At 43.0% G+C, this 21,644-nt stretch overlaps 1 protein-coding gene across 2 annotated transcripts; it reads right to left on the minus strand.

Annotated features, from left to right (window-relative positions):
* Nucleotides 1–181: 181 nt before the first annotated feature.
* On the minus strand, nt 182–20,419 carry LOC118388488 (4'-phosphopantetheine phosphatase). Of its 2 annotated transcripts, none has more exons than XM_035777621.2 (19): nt 20,269–20,419; nt 19,811–19,893; nt 19,059–19,267; nt 18,751–18,934; nt 18,570–18,662; nt 10,150–10,303; nt 9,381–9,562; nt 8,776–8,857; nt 8,519–8,619; nt 7,428–7,583; nt 7,197–7,309; nt 6,901–6,988; nt 6,527–6,678; nt 6,335–6,390; nt 6,172–6,221; nt 5,868–5,972; nt 5,599–5,699; nt 5,434–5,502; nt 182–1,718 (listed from the first exon to the last, which is right to left on the minus strand). In XM_035777621.2, exons 1-19 carry the CDS (start codon nt 20,387–20,389, stop codon nt 1,463–1,465), a joined length of 2,355 nt encoding a protein of 784 aa, XP_035633514.1. In that variant the 5' UTR covers nt 20,390–20,419; the 3' UTR covers nt 182–1,462. The 2 variants fall into 2 exon arrangements, with proteins under 2 accessions (XP_035633514.1, XP_052382782.1); XM_052526822.1 differs by having other exon boundaries at nt 20,286–20,396.
* Nucleotides 20,420–21,644: the final 1,225 nt, after the last annotated feature.

A 21,644-nucleotide genomic window follows, 5' to 3' on the forward strand; every position in this document is an offset into this window, starting at 1 on the left:
ACAGCGAGCAACTACTGTGCCACACACACCAGCACTCCATTCTCACATAGCGCCACCGGCACTAAAAACGCTTTGATGATTCTAGAGCAGTGAGTTGTACTCCCTCACATCCTTGCAGTTATCCACTCCTCTCAACTCCCTAAAATTCCTTAAGTACCGCACTCCAAAAAAATCAACACAATTAACAAAGAGAAATCGCATTACTTTAATAAAATAAATTCACATTTAATTACAAGTGATTGTAAAGAGAACAATAATTTCCCTAAATGTCATCATGAACCCATGTAATGCAAATTAATTTTATTTACACTTATTTCACATGTATTTACAAATGACAATATCAATCCACAGATTAAGCAAATAAAGTCATGGAAACATTTGGACAGCAATGCCTCAACCCAACAAAAACTCCTTGAATTTACCAAGGCTGCCAACATAATGTAAAAAAAGACAGCTTAATGTGCTATGAAATTACCTTAAATACACTTTTGAGATTGGCAGCTCTCAGAACATCCAATGAATAACAAAATATCCATATCATTAATTTGGTTGTTAGGAGCTCATGTTCACATGAAAATACTGCCACCTTCTGTAATTACATTTAACCCCTCAATAAAGTGCCAAAAATTCCCTGCAACATTTTAGCTTCTCAGGCAATGATCATCACAATTAAGTGAATAATCTCATTTGACCTAATGGCAGTGATGAAAGGAGGAAAATCTTGGGATTCAAAAGGAAGACTAAACACAAACCCATAGAAAAGCCACTTTCATGTAGCCCCTGGTAACAAACACCCATGTTTCTCCTGCAATAGAAATTAAACCAGGTTGGTTACATTTTGAACGAGCTATGCTTTTTATCACTCCCACCTCAAGGCACACCTACCATATATTTGTGAAGCATCACCACAGATTGCTATAATTACCCTGGTAGCACAGCACTCGCAAAGCATCTCTTCACCATTGAAATGGGCACCTTGTTGTCATGGTAACCATTGGGATGCTGTAAGTAAACAGCAGGGTACTAATAACCTGTCTATAAATGCAGTTAGTAGAGGATCTCACTTGCATTGGCAGTCAATCTGCAAAGAGGACACCTCTACCACTGACAAGTTTGTCTGTTCTGATACCATAACTACAATTTTGGCAGTAATCTGCAACAACACAAGATAGTGCAAAGTACGGTTGTATATTCAAAAAAGGAAGACATTTAAACATTGAGGTTACTAAGCGATGTTATACTCTACCCTGTTTTGACATCCTTGCTAAAATAGGCTGCCAAGTTTTCAAATCAATCAAAGCCCACTGAAACTGATCTTAAAAACTCCTCCCTGTACAATCTGCATATCAATCATCATGAGTCGGTGAAATCAACCCCATCACAGCTAGCTGGACCTCTCCAACTTGTACCGGAAACAGTTCAACCTGTCCCATAATCAGACTTCAAAAGGAGAGTGATGAGATCATGAAGGCGTCACAGGAGCATGATCCAGGGTGGTGGGTTTTGTGTCTAGTGGCACCTCGTACTTGAAGACCACACTGAAGAGCTTGCCTCCCAGTCGGTCAGCCAGCCAGGAGTTCTTGATGACGGCCATCTTGAGGCTCTCACAGCTCAACAAGGCGTAGTAGTTGGTGTGGATGGCCCGGCCCATGCCCTCGATGATCACCAGGTCTGTGTGGCGTTCCCGCACAACCCCAGCCAACACCTTGTCCAAACGGCTGAGGAGAGAAATTATCATATTTACAGGAATAACCTTAAAACATGTATATTAGAAGAAATGACTTAGTAACTACACTGAACAAAGATATACATGTAGCATCCAACAATTTCAAAGATGTTACTGAGTTACAGTTCATAAGGAAATCAGTCAATTGAAATACACTGCTCAAAAAAATAAAGGGAACACTTAAACAACACAATGTAACTCCAAGTCAATCACACTTCTGTGAAATCAAACTGTCCACTTAGGAAGCAACACTGATTGACAATACATTTCACATGCTGTTGTGCAAATGAAATAGACAACAGGTGGAAATTATAGGCATTTAGCAAGACACCCCCAATAAAGGAGTGGTTCGGAGTCTACAACCCACACAAGTGACTACCCACACAGGTAATGCAGCTCATCCAGGATGGCACATCAATGCGAGCTGTGGCAAGAAGGTTTGCTGTGTCTGTCAGCGTAGTGTCCAGAACATGGAGGCGCTACCAGGAGACAGGCCAGTACATCAGGAGACGTGGAGAAGGCCGTAGGAGGGCAACAACCCAGCAGCAGGACCGTTACCTCCGCCTTTGTGCAAGGAGGAGCAGGAGGAGCACTGCCAGAGCCCTGCAAAATGACCTCCAGCAGGCCACAAATGTGCACGTGTCTGCTCAAACGGTCAGAAACAGATTCCACGAGGGTGGTATGAGGGCCCGACGTCCACAGGTGGGGGTTGTGCTTACAGCCCAACACCGTGCAGGACGTTTGGCAAATTCGCCACTGGCGCCCTGTGCTCTTCACAGGTGAAAGCAGGTTCACACTGAGCACATGTGACAGAGTCTGGAGACGCCGTGGAGAACGTTCTGCTGCCTGCAACATCCTCCAGCATGACCGGTTTGGCGGTGGGTCAGTCACGGTGTGGGGTGGCATTTCTTTGGGGGGCCGCACAGCCCTCCATGTGCTCGCCAGAGGTAGCCTGACTGCCATTAGGTACCGAGATGAGATCCTCAGACCCCCTATGAGACCATATGCTGGTGCGGTTGGCCCTGGGTTCCTCCTAATGCAAGACAATGCTAGACCTCATGTGGCTGGAGTGTGTCAGCAGTTCCTGCAAGAGGAAGGCATTGATGCTATGGACTGGCCCGCCCGTTCCCCAGACCTGAATCCAATTTAGCACATCTAGGAGATCATGTCTCGTTCCATCCACCAACGCCACGTTGCGCCACAGACTGTCCAGGAGTTGGTGGATGCTTTAGTCCAGGTCTGGGAGGAGATCCCTCAGGAGACCATCTGCCACCTCATCAGGAGCATGCCCAGGCGCTGTAGGGAGGTCATACAGGCACGTGGAGGCCACACACACTACTGAGCCTCATTTTGACTTGTTTTAAGGACATTACATCAAAGTTGGATCAGCCTGTAGTGTGGTTTTCCACTTTAATTTTGAGTGTGACTCCAAATCCAGATCTCCATGGGTTGATAAATTTGATTTCAATTGATAATTTGTGTGATTGTTGTCAGCACATTCAACTATGTAAAGAAAAAAGTATTTAATAAGAATATTTAATTCGTTCAGATCTAGGATGTGTTATTTTAGTGTTCCCTTTATTCTTTTGAGCAGTGTACATTCATTAGACCGAAATCTATGGATTTCACATGACTGGGAATACAGATATGCATCTGTTGGCCACAAACACCTTAAAAAAAAGGTAGGGGATTGGATCAGAAAAGCAGTCAGTAGCTGTCATGAACACCATTTGCCTCATGCAGCGCGACATCTCCTTGGCATACGAGTTTATCAGGCTGTTGATTGTGGCCTGTTGTCACACTCCTCTTCAATGGCTGTGCGAAGTTGCTGGATATCGGTGGGAACTGGAACGCCCAGTCGTGCACGTCGATCCAAAGCATCCCAAACATGTTCAATAGGTGACATGTCTGGTGAGTATGCAAGCCATGAAAAACGGGGACATTTTCAGCTCCTGGAATTGTGTAAGGAGCCTTGCGACATGGAGCAGTGCACTATCATGCTGAAACATTTATGACATGACAATAGCAGGATCTTATCACGGAATCTCTGTGCATTCAAACCGGAATCGATAAAATGCACGTGTTTGTTGTCCGTAGCTTATGCCTGCCCATACTATAAGAACTGGTACATTGATACTGACCCACAATTGAAACCCATTTTTAAATATCCCCCACAAATGTGGCCGATGTGCACAATGCAGCTTTACGTACAAAGGCAACCTCGTACAGGACAAATACTTAAGATCAAGGGTCTGTTTACCTGTATGTCCACCAATGTTATTTACATGTTGAAAATGTCATTGTGGTCTGTCTCACATAGGGAAAACCCGTAGAAGCCTTAAGACACGGATCAGTGAGCACTGCAGCAATATTTTATTTGTTTTAACCTTTATTTAACTAGGCAAGTCAGTTAAGAACAAATTCATATTTTCAATGACGGCCTAGGAACAGTGGGTTAACTGCCTGTTCAGGGGCAGAACGACAGATTTGTAACTTGTCAACTTGGGGGTTTGAACTTGCAACCTTCCGGTTACTAGTCCAACGCTCTAACCACTAGGCTACCCTGCCGCCCCGACATGTGAGACAAAATCTGGTTGCTGATCATTTTGTACACGCTGGAATCCTATTAGCTCTCTGAGATACATTGGAATAGAAATGGTCAAGATGTCACACAGGGGAGGGGACATTGAGAGTTAACTTCTTCAAAGGGAATCTTGCTGAACACTCTTCTTGGCCTTAATGGAGGAGTTTGACTTGAAACCATTTTTATAGTTTCAATGTCTAAATAGTTTTTAAAAATCCTAATTGAATATTGTATGTATATTACTGTAAATATTGATCACATTCCCTGTGTATGATCATATATTTTGATCCATTGAATGTTAATATTGTGAAACTACGTAATATAAAAATAATTACCTCCTGTTTCAGGAAGTGATGTCACTCAGTACTGCCCCTATATATAGGACCTTCCACCCTCACCTGGGATATGGATGTCTGATGAAGACCGAAGGGTCTAAACGTTGTTAATAAATACCACCTGGAAGCATGAGTGCGGCATTTTCCTTTCTGCTTTCCATGAGTTTGCCTACAACTCCAGCACCTGTGGAAAGTACCTGGATGTGCACATGTTCTCCAGCTTTGGTACATGCCCATACCATAACAGAGTGCCAAATGGTGGCGGTGGGGTTCATAATGTCGACATCAGCAAACCACTCACCCACACAACGCCATACACTCTGTCTGCCATATGCCCGATACTCTTGAAACCAGAATACATCCGTGAAGAGCACACTTCGCCAGTGGCCATCAAAGTTGAGCCTTTGCCGACTGCAGTCGGTACCGACGCTGAAACTGGAGTCAGGTCAAGACCCTAGTAAGGACAACGAGCACTCAGATGAGCTTCTCTGAGATGGTTTCTGACAGTTTGTGCAGAAATGGTTTGGCTGTGCAAACTCAGTTTCATCAGCTGTCTGGGTGGCTTGTCTCTGACAGTCCCGCAGGTGAAGAAGAAGCCGTATGTGGAAGTCTATGCTGGCGTGGTGTGAGGCCGGTTGGACGTACTGCCAAATTCTCTAAAATGACGTTGAAGGTGGCTTATGGTACAGAAATTAACATTCAATTCTCTGGCAACAGCTCTGGTGGACATTCCTGCAGTATGATTGTTTTTAAACATAGTTAACACATACAAAGGAAATAAAACAAACCTTAAGTCTAAGCACGGAGAGCTGGAGCCACTCTGGACTAGCGTCAACCTGTCCTCCTTCACAGCAGACCTGAAAAACAAATGAAATGGCATTGAAATGGTGGGAAAGGATCACTGTATCCATGATGCAGTCACAAATGCAGTGCTAAAATATTTAAATACTCACTGTATGACTGGATCCATTGCAGCTATTCTTTCAGTCAAGATCTGTAGCTCATTGTTCGTTACATCATTCAGAGCTGGGCTTGAGTTGCTGGCAAGGACTACCTGGAAAACAGCAAATGCAGGGTGTCAAAGGCCCAAAAATACCATAAAGTGGAAAAAAGTTAACCTTGCTTCGGTCATCTTGTTTTATTAAATCCAGTGTGTATTTGAAGGGGTGGTGAAGGTGACAACGTTTCAAGATATTAGGGGGTGGACAGTGTGGTTCCTTACCTCTGTTCCCCTGCAGAGAAGCTCTCTGACAAATGGGAAGACTCCAAGTATGATGTCTATTCCACTATTATCTACGAAAAATAATGCACACTTATGAGGTGGGCCCTGCAAAAGAAAGCCAGTAGGCATGGTATTCAATTACTGTTCCACAGCATGAAGTCATACACATCTTTGGGACAAATCCTAAATTGAGATCCATGCACAGAACTTCTGTGGAGCTTAAGTTAGGATGTGGCCCAAAACAAGAATACAGCTAAAATAATCAATTTAAACACTAACGTCAGAAAACAGTGTAAATTCTTACATTCAGTCTCTCGAGCCATTGGTCATAGTTGTCGATAAGCCACGGCCGCTCTATGGAGAAAACATGACTCATTATGTAGCCTACGTAGGTTACAGCAGCAATATAAAATGCAGGATCCATTTAAATATCAAAATGTTTTCCCAGTCAACAAGGGCTTTCATACCTTCCAATTGTCGTTTCGCCTGTTCAAAGCCAAACTCCGGATCAGACTCCAGAACACTAAGTGAAAACGTGAGCGACAGTCTTTGTTCATTCAAAATTGCCATATAATTCTCAAGAATATACATATATATATTATAGCCAGAATTTGTCATAATAATCATTCATAGTCCCAAATTAAGGAGTGCAGACTCACTCTGAAACAGCCTTGGCTCCCCAGTCAAAGACGTTCCCAGCCAGGAGGCCCCTGACCAGGGCAAACTGCCTCTGCTCCCAGCTCAGCTCCTCCAGGGACTTGACTGCCTTCTGGAAGTACTTGAGGGCCATGTCATTCTCCCTCTGCTTGATCTGTGGAAGATGAAGACAAAACTGAGACACAGAAGCTTCCATCTTCTCAAATCATATAATGACAGACACTAATCAAGGCAAGTGGACATGAAATGACATCAAAATGCACCCAAGACCACATGTGTAAGCTTCATCATTAGATGACCAGAAAAAGAGAAGCACTGGAGCATGTATTGGGAACCGTGAACAGAGGAAAAAGAGTGCTATAGAATCCAGTCAAACCTTCGAGTAGGGGTCAGGGAAGTTGAACTCGTTTAAACAGTGTTCTCTTGTGTCTAAAAGACTTCTGACAGTGAGGGATCCATAAGCACTACAGGTGAGAAGAGAAGTACTCTACATTAGCAGACAAAAACACATACAGATTGCACAGGAAACAGTGAGACTTCATAATGTACAATAGTCAATTTATTCCACTACTTGGGAGGCCTTCAAAGATATGCATCTACATAAATGATCAAGAAACAGCTCTAGTAGTCTAACAGCCTTTAAAAAGGATCTGCAGCTGTGGCTCCCCTTACAAAGGCTGGTGGCGGAGGGTCTGCAGCTTGTGCAGGTACTTGTGCCGGAACTTCTCCGCTCGTTCAGCAGCCTCTGGTAGATCAGGCTGGCTGGCCACAGCTCTTTTTACCACCTGTCCAAAGCACATCACCCAGATCGGCAATTTTAAAAGCAACCAGGTTGAGGACTCGCTGTGTGTGCAATGTGTGTGTATTGATGAATAGACCAGTAGAAGATGCTCTGCCTCTTACCCCATCCAGGGCCTCCTCAAAGCAGTAGAGCCAGTACTCCCGTGCAGGGGCATCCTCTGAGAGGTCCACTGTGTCTGGGATGTAGGAGGACGGGTCCTGCAGCAGGGGCAGATTCACAAGCTGCCTCTCCAGACGATCCATCTCCAACATGTCAAACTGGAGCCGGACAAGAGACACACTAAGCACTGCAAATAGTGCTGGGCTAATGCACTCATGCACACATCAAAATAAAAACCAAAGCAACCAGACTCCTTCAAACGTCACAAAAAATGCCAATATATCCGTTTTAAATTCCCCACCTAGTGGTCAGTGAGCTGACAATAGCATGTGTCAAGCTCCATATCACTCAGGGACAATTACACTGTCAGTGCAGTCGACACACACATCAAAGTTTAGATGTACCCTATACGGACTCCTCACACCTATCAGTGCCTTGAGTATGCTTTTAAGTTCAGTGTCTAAGGTGAATAGACCTGATTACTATTCTCCAGTGTCACAGGTGACTTTAAGGTTGGTTATAACACGTCACAACACAATTCAAAACAGTGACTGCTAAAAGTAACACTTCAAACGCTGTTAAACAATGCAATCTGAAAGGAAAAAGCTGGCATCTGGCAGTTAATGCAACAATTGTCTCTCTGAAACCATACTTAACACAATGTGAATGTTAGGGCAGGTGTAGAGCTACAAAGCCAGAAGCATGAGGAAATATTTATCCCTAATCAAACCACTACACACAGAGCATGAGGAAGTACTTACGGGAAACTGAGGAAAGGGTTACAGTAGGTAAACAGATGTAAGATATGGTGGATATGAAGAGAAGAGATGAAAACAATCAAATGTTAGATGAAATTATCAATGAAGGTTGTCACACCAGGCCTGTGGATTTTAAAAAGGACAGCAGTGGTGACATTTCCCCAGAAAATATCAAATCTACAATTATCTCAGAAATCAGATAAAAGGGTGGTGGGGGTGAATTGCTAAAATGGTTAATGTAATGTCACCAAAATTAAATGGCAACAAGTGGGTTATGAGCGCACCCTAGTGGTCCAAAGCTGACCTTAAGGTATTTTCTTCTACAAAGGACTTACTGTTCCACTGCGTGCACGTTGCATGGGGTTCAGGTCTGGAGAGGTACTCATCAGGCCAGAGCTCCCAGCATAGTTCTCCCCCCAACTGTACTGGTTAGGATCTAGATAAAGTGACAATTATAATACCAGTGAAAACGACTCAAAAAGAACTTCTCATCAACAGGAAAATGCAAATCAAACAAAGAGAGTAATAAGGCATGACTGCCAGTGCCACTTTCTGTCATGAAGAAATTCCATAGAGGAAACCATCAACTTACTGTCTTCCTCTGCTCCCTTGAGAAAGGCACCAATAGTCCCCAGATAGCCTTCATGTCTCAGGAACAGCGCCTGGACTTCCCCCTGCAACAAAAAAAAAACAATATACATATCCAGTCAGAAGGAACCATTTCTAACTCTCATTACACTTGCAGATTGTATCATGTACAAGTAGCCTATGGGGACAATATAATCAAACCTGTCATGTCAATATTTTAGTTTTTTTTAAACTGCCCACACAAATGTTCCATCTGAAAATGTAAATAATTTACCTGTGAGGTGAGTTCTGTTAGGTGGGGTTCTGTTACCTGCTGCGTAACAGAACCCAAAGACATTGAATTCAGGAAAAAGGGTATATTTCCATGCTACTGTGTAAATACAGCAAGGCAGATTTTATTGCTGGTTTTCAAGCTCTGAGCCAGGCAGATTTTATTGCTGGTTTTCAAGCTCTGAGCCAGGCCCAAGGGACATATCCCCGATTTTAGTCAGCTGACATCAGATCAAGCTCTTTCAGGGCTAAATCTAGAGCTCAATCAAATGTACCTGAGAACAAAACCTAGATTGAGAAAGAAATTCTTGTTTAGGAGGTACATTGGGGGGGGCTTGCCTTGGTGAAGAAGTTGATACTGTAAGTGATTGTGTGCATAGTGACAGGGTGTCCTCGGATGAAGAAACCCCCAAAGTAGACCCTGGTCAAGTTGTGAAGCCGGGCATAGAGGCAGGCCAGCTGCCCAATGTCATTGCTGATCATATGGAGCAGGCTCTTAGCCATATCTTCTTTAGAGAACTCTAATTCAGGAGGAAACAAAAGTAAAAGTATGTCAACATACAGCCAAGTGAAGATCCAGAAACATGGAGTCACTCTAGACAACAAGCCAAGGTCCCATTGAAGTAAGTACAGTGTTGGTTTATATATTGACTGTTTGTCTCAGGTATTATTGGCATTACATTAAAAACATTAACTATCTAATAGAGTGAGTGAATGAGTTGCTTGCTTTGCCTCCATGGCTGTCTGCCTCATCTATTTCTCAACAGTAACCACACAGCCTAGAGGGGACAAGGCCACAGTAACTGGGTTAGAAGTCAATCTGTTAGTGCTAAACAGGAATGTAACCTACATTACAGTATATGGCAGTGGAGGCTGGTGTGAGGAGCTATAGGAGGACGGGATCATTGTAATGGCTGGAATGGAACGTATCACACATATGTTAACTCCGTTCCATTTCAGCAATTACAATGAGCCCGTCCTCCTATAGGTCCTCCCACCAGCTTCAGCAGGTAGATTGCATGCCAGGGAGTCCGCTCCTGAAGACAATGAAAAACAGATTATGGGGCCAAAGAATAAACATACTGCAAGGGCTGTGTTCTCTCTTTACCTTTGTCAGCCGTAGCAGATTTTCCAAAGCTGCTTGCGATAAGGTCCCCAGTCAAGCCCAAGGACACATAAGATCCCCCGTAGATGTCTTTGACTAGCATGTCAACACTTGTGTGCTGCCCCTTCGAAGCCAACTGAAGTAGTTCATCAAATCTCTAGGAGGTGAGAGCAGGAGGACATGGGAGTACAGTAGTTTTAAAAACAGCACTTTAACACAGATAGCCAAGCTATTTTGTAACATCCATGTTTTTTTCTGGATCAAAATGGGGCTTAGGTGGTTAGCGTGGCGATTGGTGCAGTTTCCAACCATGTTTAAGAGGCACTCCTGTTGACACAAATCACTGACATGAACCCTGCAAAATAAATACTTGCACACACACACACCAGATTAGCTGACCAAAGAAAGTATTCAGACCACTTGACTTTTCCCACATTTTGTTATGTTAGTTACTTTGCATTTCTAAAATGGGTTAAATTAAATTTCTCATCAATCTACACACAATAACCCATAACTACAAAGCGAAAACAGTATTTTGAAATGTTTGCAAATTTATAAAAAATAAAATACAGAAATATCTTATTTACATAAGTACTCAGACCCTTTGCTATGAGACTCAAAATTGAGCTCAGATGCATCCTGTTTCCATTGATCATCCTTGAGAAGTTTCTACAACGTAATTGGAGTCAAACTGTGGTAAATGAAATTGATTGAATATGATTTGGAAAGGCACACACCTGTCTATATAAGTTCCCACAGTTGACAGTGCACGTCAGAGCAAAAACCAAGCCATGAGGTCAATGCAATTGACCATAGAGCTCAGAGACAGGATTGTGCCGAGGCACAGATCTGGGGAAGGACACCAAAACATGTCTGCAGCATTGAAGGTCCCCAAGAACACAGTGGACTCCACCATTCTTAAATGGAAGAATTTTGGACCCACCAAGACTCTTCCTAGAGCTGGCCACCCAGATAAACTGAGCAATCAGGGGAGAAGGGCCATGGTCAGCGAGGTGTTCCAAGAATCCGATGGTCGCTCCAGAGTTCCACTGTGGAGATGGGAGAACCATCTCTGCAGCACTCCACCAATCAGGCCTTTATGGTAGCGTGGCAAGACGGAAGCCATTCCTCAGTAAAAGGTATAACAGCCTGCTTGGAGTTTGCCAAAAGGCACCTAAAAGGACTCTCAGACAATGAGAAACAAGATTCTCTGGTCTGATGAAACCAAGATTGAACTGGTTAGCCTGAATGCCAAGCGTCACGTCTGGAGGAAACCTGGCACCAGGTTGGGGATGTTTTTTAGCAGCAGGGAATGGAGGAAAGATGAACGAAGCAAAGTACAGAGAGATACTTGATGAAAACATGCTCAAGACCTCAGACAGGGGCAAAGGTTCACCTTCCAACAGGACTACTACCATAAGCACACAGCCAAGACAAACACAGGCATGGCTTCAGGACAAGTCTCTGAATGCCCTTAAGTGGCCCAACCGGAGCCCAGACTTGAACCCTTATCGATCTGAGACCTGAAAATAGCTGTGCAGCGACACTCCCCATGCAACCTGACAGAGCTTGAGAGGATCTACAGAAAAGAATGGGAGAAACTCTCCAAATTCAAGTGCCAAGCTTGTAGTGTCATACCCAAGAAGACTCGAGGCTGTAATCACTGTCAAAAGTGTGTCAACAAAGTACTGAGTAAAGGGTCAAAATACATATGTAAATGTGCTAAAAGTTCTATAAAACCTGTTTTTCTTTGTCATTATGGGTTATTGTGTGTAGATTGATTTAAAAAAATTATTTTTTGAATAAGGCTGTAACGTAACAAAATGTGGAAAAAGTCAATGGGTCTGAATGCACTGTACATGACTTCTCTGTCAAGTGTGATAATGTGATTGGCTCCATTGATAGAATTGTGTTCATAGGTTGGAAATCAACCTAATAGATGTCCCTCGTCTTCAAGCACACCTGTATGAATAAGGCAACAGGTCCTGATGGCATCTCTGCTTTTCTTCTAAAAACATGTGCAGAGGAATTTACTCCGGCTTGGTGCCCTGTCTTTCAGAGGTCTCTAGACTCCCATACAGTCCCATCTCTGTGGAAAAAGGCCATCATCACTCCAGTCCCCAAAATAAAATAATGACTACAGACCTGGTCTGACCATCATAATGAAGTTCTGAAAAGATCTGTATCAATTTGCCTATAAGAAAAGTTGCAGGACTGATTATGCAATCAACACCATAGAGCATCTCATTGTTAAGAATCTGGAAAACCCCAAGGAAACCCCTAGACTGCCATTCATTGATTTAAGTTAAGCGTTTAACACAATACAGCCACACGTCGTACTCAGCAAGTTAAAGTAGATGGGTATTAACCCCTATATCATAAGGTGGTACCACTCATTCATGACTAACAGTACTCAGATTAGTTAACAGTACACTCTCTGAGGCTATAGACATTAGCATGGGGGCCCCACTGGGTTGTGAGTACACCCATCTTATTCACTCTGTACACAAATGAATGAACTAGCAGTAATCCTGATAAATATATTGTCCAGTTTTCTGCCTGTGGTTGTCCAAAATGCCATAACACAGGTTAGTTTGTTCCTGGGTGTACACATGGACAATATGCTGAGCTGGAAGGGCCAAGTAAAGGGCATGCTGCAGAGTCCAACAACACCTCCATTTCCTACGTAGACTCATGGTTTTTGAAGTTGACCAGAAAATAATGCTCTGGGGCCTCCCGAGTGGTGCAGTGATTTAAGGCACTGCATCACAGTGCTAACTGTGCCACTAGAGATCCTGGTTTGAGTCCAGGCTCTGTCGCGACCGGGAGACCCATGGGGCGGCACACAACTGGCCCAGCTTCGTCCGGATTAGAGGAGGGTTTAGCCAGCAGGGATGTTCCTGTCCCATTGCACACTAGCGACTTCTGTGGCATGCCGGACTAATTGCACGCCGACAGTCACCAGGTGCAGTGTTTCCTCCGACACCTTGGTGCGGCTGGCTTCCGGGTTAATCGGGCATGGTGTCAAGAAGCAGTGCAGCTTGGCTGGGTTGTGTTTGAGGACACACGGCTCTCGACCTTCACCTCTCCCGAGTCTGTACGGGAGTTGCAGCGAATGGGACAAGACTAATTACCAATTGAATACCACAAAACTGTGGAGAAAAAAACATTTTAAAAACAAAAGAATGCTCGTTTTACTATGCAATCATGGAAGTATGCTAAATCATTTCAGATCCATCCCATGTACTTCACTCTTAGCATCAGCTCCTCCCCTCAGGCAGATGCTATAGGGTCCCTTAAATACCTAAACCGCCATAAGGCTGAGCACCACTGACAGAATATGGGAAAATGTAAAGTAATATGCATATGCCTATATGAGCAGTATAAGGGTAACGTGCAATGTATTACACTGAGTATAAAAACATCAACACCTGCTCTTTCCATGAGAGACAGACCAGATGAATGTGATGATCCCTTATTCATGATGTCACTTTTTAAATCAGTGTGGATGGACAGGTTAAAGAAGGATTTTTAAGCCTCAAGAAAAAATGAGACATGGATTGTGTATGTGTGCCATTCAGAGGGTGAATTGGCAAGACAACAAATGTAAGTTCCTTTGAACGGGGTATGGTAGTTGGTGCCAGACGCACCGGTGTGTTAAGAACTGCAACGCTGCTGGGTTTTTCAAGCTCAACTGTTTCCTGTGTGCATCAAAAATAGTCTACCACTCAAAAAAAAGGACATGAAGCCAACTTGACAACTGTGGGAAACATTGGAGTCAACATGAGCCAGCATCTCTGGAAAGCTTTGAACACCTTGTAGAGTCCATGACCAATTGAAGGTGGTAGTAAATGATTGTTTAATGGCGTCAGACCAAGGCTCTGCATCAGTCCTCATGCTCCTAGACCTTAGTGTTGCCTTTGACACCAATCATCACACTCTTTTGGAGAGATTGGAAACCCCAATTGGTCTACACGGACAAGTTCTTGCCTGGTTTAGATCTTATCTGTCGGAAAGATATCAGCTTGTCTCCGTGGATGGTTTGTCCTCTGACAAATCAATTACATGTTGTTTCGGTGTTCCTCAAGGTTCCGATTTCACCATCTATACACACAACCATTCAAAAGTTGTGTCACTTAAATATCCTCGTTTTGAAAGAAAAGCAAATATTTTGTCAATTCAAATAACATCAAATTGATTCAGAAATACAATGTAGACATGGTTAACGTTGTAAATGACTATTGTAGCTGGAAAAGGCAGATTTTTAATGGAATATCTACAGGCGTACAGAGGCCCATTATCAGCAACCATTACTCCTGTGTTCCAATGGCATGTTGTGTTAGCTAATCCAAGTTCATAATTTTAGAAGGCTAATAGATCATTAGAAAACCCTTTTGCAATTATGTTAGCACAGCTGAAAACTGTTGTTCTGAAACTGAAGATCTCGTATAATACGGTGTACTCCGCCCTTCATAGAACAGCGCAAACTGGCTCTAAACAGAATATAAAGAGGAGTGAGAGGTATTTTCTTTCAAAAACAAGGGCATTTCTAAGTGACCCCAAACTTTGAACAGTAGTGTATATTCTACCTCTTGGTGAGGTCATTCAAAACACAATATCAACTTTCACTGCTATGCAGACGACACACAGCTGTACATTTCGATGAAACATGGTGAAGCACAAAAATGACCTACCCTGGACGTATGTGTTTCAGACATAAGGAAATGGATGGCGTCAACATTTTAAAACTCTGACAAAACAGAGATGCTAGTTCTAGGTCCCAAGAAACAAACAGATCTGCTGACGACTCCGGGTTTGGCGGATGCCAGGAGAAAGCTACCTGTCCGAATGCATAGTGCAAACTGTAAAAAGTTTGGTGGAGGAGGAATAATGGTCTAGGGATGTTTTTCACGTTTCGAGCAAGGCCCCTTAGTTCCAGTGAAGGGACTTCTTAATGCTACAGCATACAATGCCATGTACAAAGTGAGGTCCATACAGAAATAGTTTGTTGAGATCATTGTGGACGAACTTGACTGGCCTGAAGACCCCTGACCTCAAATGCTCCCTCACCCAGTGTAATCTAGCCCAGGAGTGCGAAGATGGCCATTGCAGTCTCTGCCTGGCCGGCTCTCCTCTGAGATTCTCTGCCTCAGACCCTATTACTGGCCTTCAAGCACTCTTCCATGCCATCCATAGGAGTCGTTTTTGCTAAACTTGACTCGAGTGGGTTGAGTTACTGTCGTGATATTCCTGCCTGTTTCTGCATCCTCTCGGGATTGTGAAGTGGAGATCTTTGTGGGCTATACTCAGCCTTGTTTCAGAGTAGTAAGCTGATATCTCTCTAGTGGTGTGGTGGCTGTGCTTTGGCAAACTGGGTGGGGTTATATCCTGCCTGGTTTGCACTGTCTGGGGGTATAGTCGGACAGGGCCAGTGTCCCCCGACCTCCAGTCTCAGCCTCCCGTATCGATGCTGCAATAGTCAATGTGCCGGGGGGCTACGGTCAGTCTGTCCTATCTGGTGAAATTCCTGTCTTCTGTGGTGTCCTGTGTGAACTTAAGTGTGTGTATGTTTTTTTCTCTTCCCCCCCCTCTCTTCTCAGCTATAAAAAGCCTATTGACATTTACTCCTGAGGTGCTGACCTGTTGCACCCTCTACAACCACTGATCAGAAAACCAGTCGTATCAGGTGTGACCCCCAGGGCCTAACATTAACTTTTTGGTCCACCAGCCAGTGTGGCAGGTACAATATTTTTTTTTATGCGCCAAAATATAGATTTTTTAAATAAAAACAATCTGATGCCCATGCTTTTTAATGTTCCTAAAACAAGAAATGTGGTAAGTTAAATTTAATTACATTTTTTGTGACCAGTCTTGTAATCAAAAGAGACTAAATGTTTAAGGCAGAGAGATTACCATGGTAACAGGGCCACTGGAGTCATGTCACATGTGTCTGTCTGAGATCTGACTATTAGTTGAAGCAGCAGACTCAAACTAACGTTGAAAAACAACCAAGCTTGTGAACAAGACAATGTAAATAGACAAAACACAAGGACAAAGTCTCACTTTGTAGACTTTAGTAAATTAGACCAAGTTTTATGCCTGTGCTCAGCACCTCCAAAAATCTACAGTATCAGCACTTCACTCAGTGCGCACAGCTCCCCTGCCAGGCAGTGGTGGGATATAGGATGAATAATTATTTGTTTAATTATCAGCTATGAAACAAAACAGCTTAAATTATTTTAAAACAGCTACTGCAGCATTTTTAACTAACTAACATAAGACTGCTGAACAATTTATCAAATGGGCACCTGGACTATTTACATTGACACCAGCTTTATTTTTACACTGCTGCTACTCACTGTTAATCATCTATGCATAGTCACTTCGCGCCTACCTTCAAGTACAAATTTCCACAACTAGTGGTTAGGGCGTTGTCCAGTAACCGAAAGGTTACTGGATCGAATCCCCGAGCTGACATGGTAAAAATCTATTGTTCTGCCCGAGCAAGGCAGTTAACCCACTGTTCCCCAGGCGACAAAGACGTGGATGTCGATTAAGGCAGTCCCACACCTTTCTGATTCAGAGGGGTTGGGTTAAATGCAGAAGAAACATTTCAGTTGAAGGCATTCAGTTGTACAACCGACTAGGCATCCCCCTTTCCCTTACCTGTGCCCCCGTATATTGACTTGGTACCGGTACCCCCTGTATACAGCCTCTTATTTTTATTGAGCGGCATTGTTGGTTAAGGACTTGTATCTAAGCATTTCATGGTAAGGTCTAACTACATCTGTTGTACTCGGCACACTTGACAAAAAAAAACATTTTATTAGATTATACTTTATTTTTTACTAATAAATGTAATGCTCGCAATGTAGAGCCATGGAAATTGACCACCTGCCAACAGGTCTGGTGAAATAGATATTCTTACCCGCCAATACCTAAATCTACCCGCACTTAGCAGGTGTTAATTTTATGCCCTAGTGGCCACCATTTGCCTCATGCAGTGTGACATCTCCTTCACATAGAGTTGATCAGGCTGTTGGTTGTGGCCTGCAGAATGTTGTTCCACTACTCTTCAATGGCTGTGCGAAGTTGCTGGTTATTAGCATGATCTGGAACATGCTGTCGTACACATCGATCCAGAGCATCCCAAACATGCTCAATGAGTGACTGGTAAGTATACAGACTATGGATGAACTGGGACATTTTCAGCTTCCAGGAATTGTGTACAGATCCTTGCGACACGGGCCGTGCACAATCATGCTGAAACATGAGTTGATGGCGGTGGATGAATGGCACTACAATGGGGGGTCTTAGCATCTCAACACATTTAGATTTTTAGCAATTTAGCAGACGCTCTGATCCAGAGCGACTTACAGTAGTGAGTGAAAACATTTCACACTTTTTTTCCCCCCCCGTACCAGTCCGAGGGAATCGAACCCACAATCCTGGCATTGCAAGCGCCACTCTCTACCAACTGAGTCGCACGGGACCACTCATTACGGTATCTCTGTGCATTCAAATTGATGTCAATCATTGTCCGTAGGCTATGCCTGCCCATACCATAACCCCACCGCCACCATGGGGTACTCTGTTCACAACGTTGACATCAGCAAACCGCTCGCCCACACAACGCCATACACGCTTGTCTGCCATCTTCCTGGTACAGTTGAAACCGTGATTCATCCGTGAAGAGAATTTCATCGTGCCAGTGGCAAGCAAAGGTGAAAATTTACTCACTGAAGTCAGATGACAAACTGCAGTCAGGTCAAGACCCTGGTAAGGATGATTAACACACAGATGAGCTTCCCTTAGTTTGTGCAGAAATGTTTTGGTTGTGCAAGCCCACAGTTTCATCAGCTGTCCAGGTGGCTGGTCTTAGACACAGGTATAGAAGCCCGATGTGGTCCTGGGCTGGTAACACGTGGTCTGCGGTTGTGAGGCCGGGAGGATGTACAGACAAATTATAAAACGAATGAGGCTTATGGTAGAGAAACTAACATGCAATTCTCTGGCAACAACTCTACTGGACATTCCTGCAGTCAGCATGCCAATTGCATGCACCTTCAAAACTTGACAGATTTGTGGCATTGTGTAGTGTGACAAAACTGTACATTTTAGAGTGAGCATGTATTGTCCCCAGCACAAGGTGCACATTAATAATGGGCATGCTGTTTGGACAGACTGCCCGTCCAAGACTTTTCCACACGGAAAATCCCCTGAACCCTATACAGAACAAGAGCTTGTAAGTACAGAGGGCAGTCTTCCTGATAATAAAAATAAAAGTTGCAGTAATGTCAACTTGCAAGATATTAGGCAAGAACCAACAGAAAATAAGACTATACATTTCAGTTCATTTGAGTAGCCTGACTTTTTAAAAAGTCTATTGCTTGAAGTGTCAGCATGAGGGTGAGGGGTTTTACCTTTGTTTTTGTGAGCAGAGCTCCAAGGCCCCAGAACGTCCCCCCACCTATGGAGCTTCCTCCAACACGCTCAAATGTATCCTCTGATTCAACCTGTTTGGAAATAAATATTGTTTGTTGAATTAATTGGTACATAGGCCACACGTCACACCAGATCTAGATGAGTGTCAGGCATTGGTACCTTGATGATTGACACCCCTGAGCCGATGTTGATGAGCAGGTAAGGGAAAATGTCAGGGTGAGTGTTCTGGAAGCGGAATTCAGAGTCTGCATGCTTGACATAGACAAAAGCCTCGTGGGGGATGTTCTTCAGCACAAAGTTGCAGCCCTTAATCAGGCATGTCATTTCATCCTCCTTGTCCACCCTTGTCAAAACATGAAGAGCAGCTACATTATAATAAGCTCTACCTTATACCGGTCAAGCAGTCTTTAAAAATAAAGCCGTTTTAGATTTTAACAAAATACCTCAAAACATATTCCTTTTCTCACCTGAGCTTCAGTTTCTTCTCTATGAGATCTTTGAACTTATGAGCCCCTCCACCGGTAGCTTTGATGACTTTGGTGTCAGTGTTGACCAGGTGGTCTTTGATAAAGTCCAGGCAGGTTTCAATGTAGGCATTTTCAAACTTGATGAAGTGAAGGCGAGCCAATAGCTCCTCCTGCATTGAAATCTCATAGAGGGGGTCATCCTCAGTGTCCTGGTAAAGAGGGACACAGATAAGGAACCAGACCAAATCTGCAGACCTGAGACCTCCAGGGCAACCTGAGTGGGCTCAGTAAGACTTGTAAGTCTACATATTCACTGTCCCAAGGTACACAGCCTTTTGAAGCACAACATCATGAATCAGTGGCCTATATGTCTACCAAACCCCACACTCAAGCAATCCCATATTGGCTACTCTCTAATTAACGTTTACTTTTCTGTAGCTACATTCACACACCTTTATCAGGTTGGCCCATTGGAGACCTATGACTAAATAGTACAGTGTACTGAGAGATAAGAATAACTACTCTGGCACGAGTCCTCCAGGCTTAAACACTGTAATAACACTAATAACACTGCATAGCAGTGCACTTGGCAGCAAATCACTTTTGCCCCTCAATTGAACACTGACATGTGATGTTACGGTTGCCGAGTAAATAGCACACTACACGCAAGTTCTTATTTAGCTGTGTCCTCTGCTCCATTGGACCGAACGTTTGTTACGGACAGTGTTGCAAAGTTTATTGACACCACATACCTTTGCAGTATGGTCGAATGACCGTACTTTCGCTACTTTGTGTTGAACAGTGGAGTAATAGGCGAGTTTCGTCAGAGAGCCACCTGTGGGAGGAACAAAAAGGTTTCTGCAGTCTCACGTGAGATAAATAAATCCATCAGTCAACTATTGACAACTCAGCCACTCTGGCGCAGCGGTCAAATTAGCTGGTTAGTTAGCTAGTTAGCAATTTTAGAAACCTGTAGCTAACTAGCCCATAAACAAACGCTAATTAGCCAGCTAACATTTATGTGGCAAACCAGTGGCGCGAAGGTAACTTCGCAACTACTGGTAGATAACTACAGTACTTAAATCAGCTAGTTTAGCTAGCCAGCCACACGTCGTTGCTTGCTAGCCTCTTGTGTGCCTGCTGTGTTGTCAAAGTAACAAGACAAGTGAATATATTCAAGTAGCGATCTAAATATTAACTTAGTTTATACCTATGTCTATTGCGAACCTCTTAGCATTTTCCAAATTCCTGAAGATCTCATTGGATGGAAGAGTTATGCTTTTATCCATGCTGTGACTACTCCTGTCTACTCTCTCACTTTCCGCCGCCATCTTGTGTTGCGCAATGACGTGCAGGTACAAATAAATAATAATCCCTCAATGGAAAAATCTCTGGGGCGTTCAGGAGGACGCCACGTTTTGGAACGTTCAGACATGTAGAACAATGAATTGGTTCTATTCAAGGGATTTCTATCTGCAACGTTCGATAACGTTTGGCAACTGAACATGGCCCCGGATTTCTGTGATAATGTGGTAGGTAAATCTCTGGTCTTCTGTGATATTTTCTGTAAACCTACATATATACACATAGGTGAGCATTTGGTAAAACACGAAGCTATTCGGCACACATTTGATGTGCAACTAAAATCAATATCATATCATCATAAACCTCCTGCATGTCATGCTGATGTGATGGGAATATCTTCATAACAAAATGGTCATTTGCAAGCATTTAACGTTTAGGCCTACGCCTACACAATTATTGAACTGAAATGTAAACTATCATCGTAAAGATAAGAAAAAGTAAATAAAGAACAAGAAAAAAAAGTATTTCAGAGACACTGTGCAAAGTAATTATACATCACAAACAGAAACTTGGAAAAATCTCCAAGACATACTCTAACAGAGTATGGGCTGCCAGGTGGAGTATGGGGATATTGCCTACATTTACTGTCTTTACAAAAGACACACCGGATTGTTGAAAATTAACAAGAATTTTGAGAAAGTTTTTCTTCAGTATAGACATATTCAGATAATGTATTATGATCTTAAAACAGATAAGTTTTTGCTTATCATAGAGAGTGATGATTACAAGTATAATAGGCTACCCAGTTTAGGTAAATCATCCTCACATGAATAATGATGCTGTAGTTTAGGTCCATTATTATCAAATGGATAACTGATACATGCTTCATATAAGATGCTCAATATTATGTAAATCTTTATCAATACACAAATGTAGTGGAAACAATTGCTTATTCTCTAAACTTTGACCTTAAAACAGATTATTAGACAATCACAAAAATATTGGTAATTTTAGGTAAAAGTCCTCATAGAGGACTGTTAAAGTTGAATAAACACATAATCAACGTATTCAACACATATTTCACAAAACATAAAGGTTATGATGTCAATTATATAATACCATCACACAACAAAAATCTAATTTTCATGGACAATCGTCTTAGAATAATACAATAATAGTATAGGCCATTTAGCAGTACAACTTCTTGAGTACAACTGCAATGAACAGTCTCAATCACAGCAAGACTTTAAAAAACTCCTGAATAAGGAGATAGAGAATATA

The sequence above is a fragment of the Oncorhynchus keta genome, chromosome 10 (assembly GCF_023373465.1).
Source record: "Oncorhynchus keta strain PuntledgeMale-10-30-2019 chromosome 10, Oket_V2, whole genome shotgun sequence".
NCBI classification, from domain to species: Eukaryota; Metazoa; Chordata; class Actinopteri; order Salmoniformes; family Salmonidae; genus Oncorhynchus; species Oncorhynchus keta.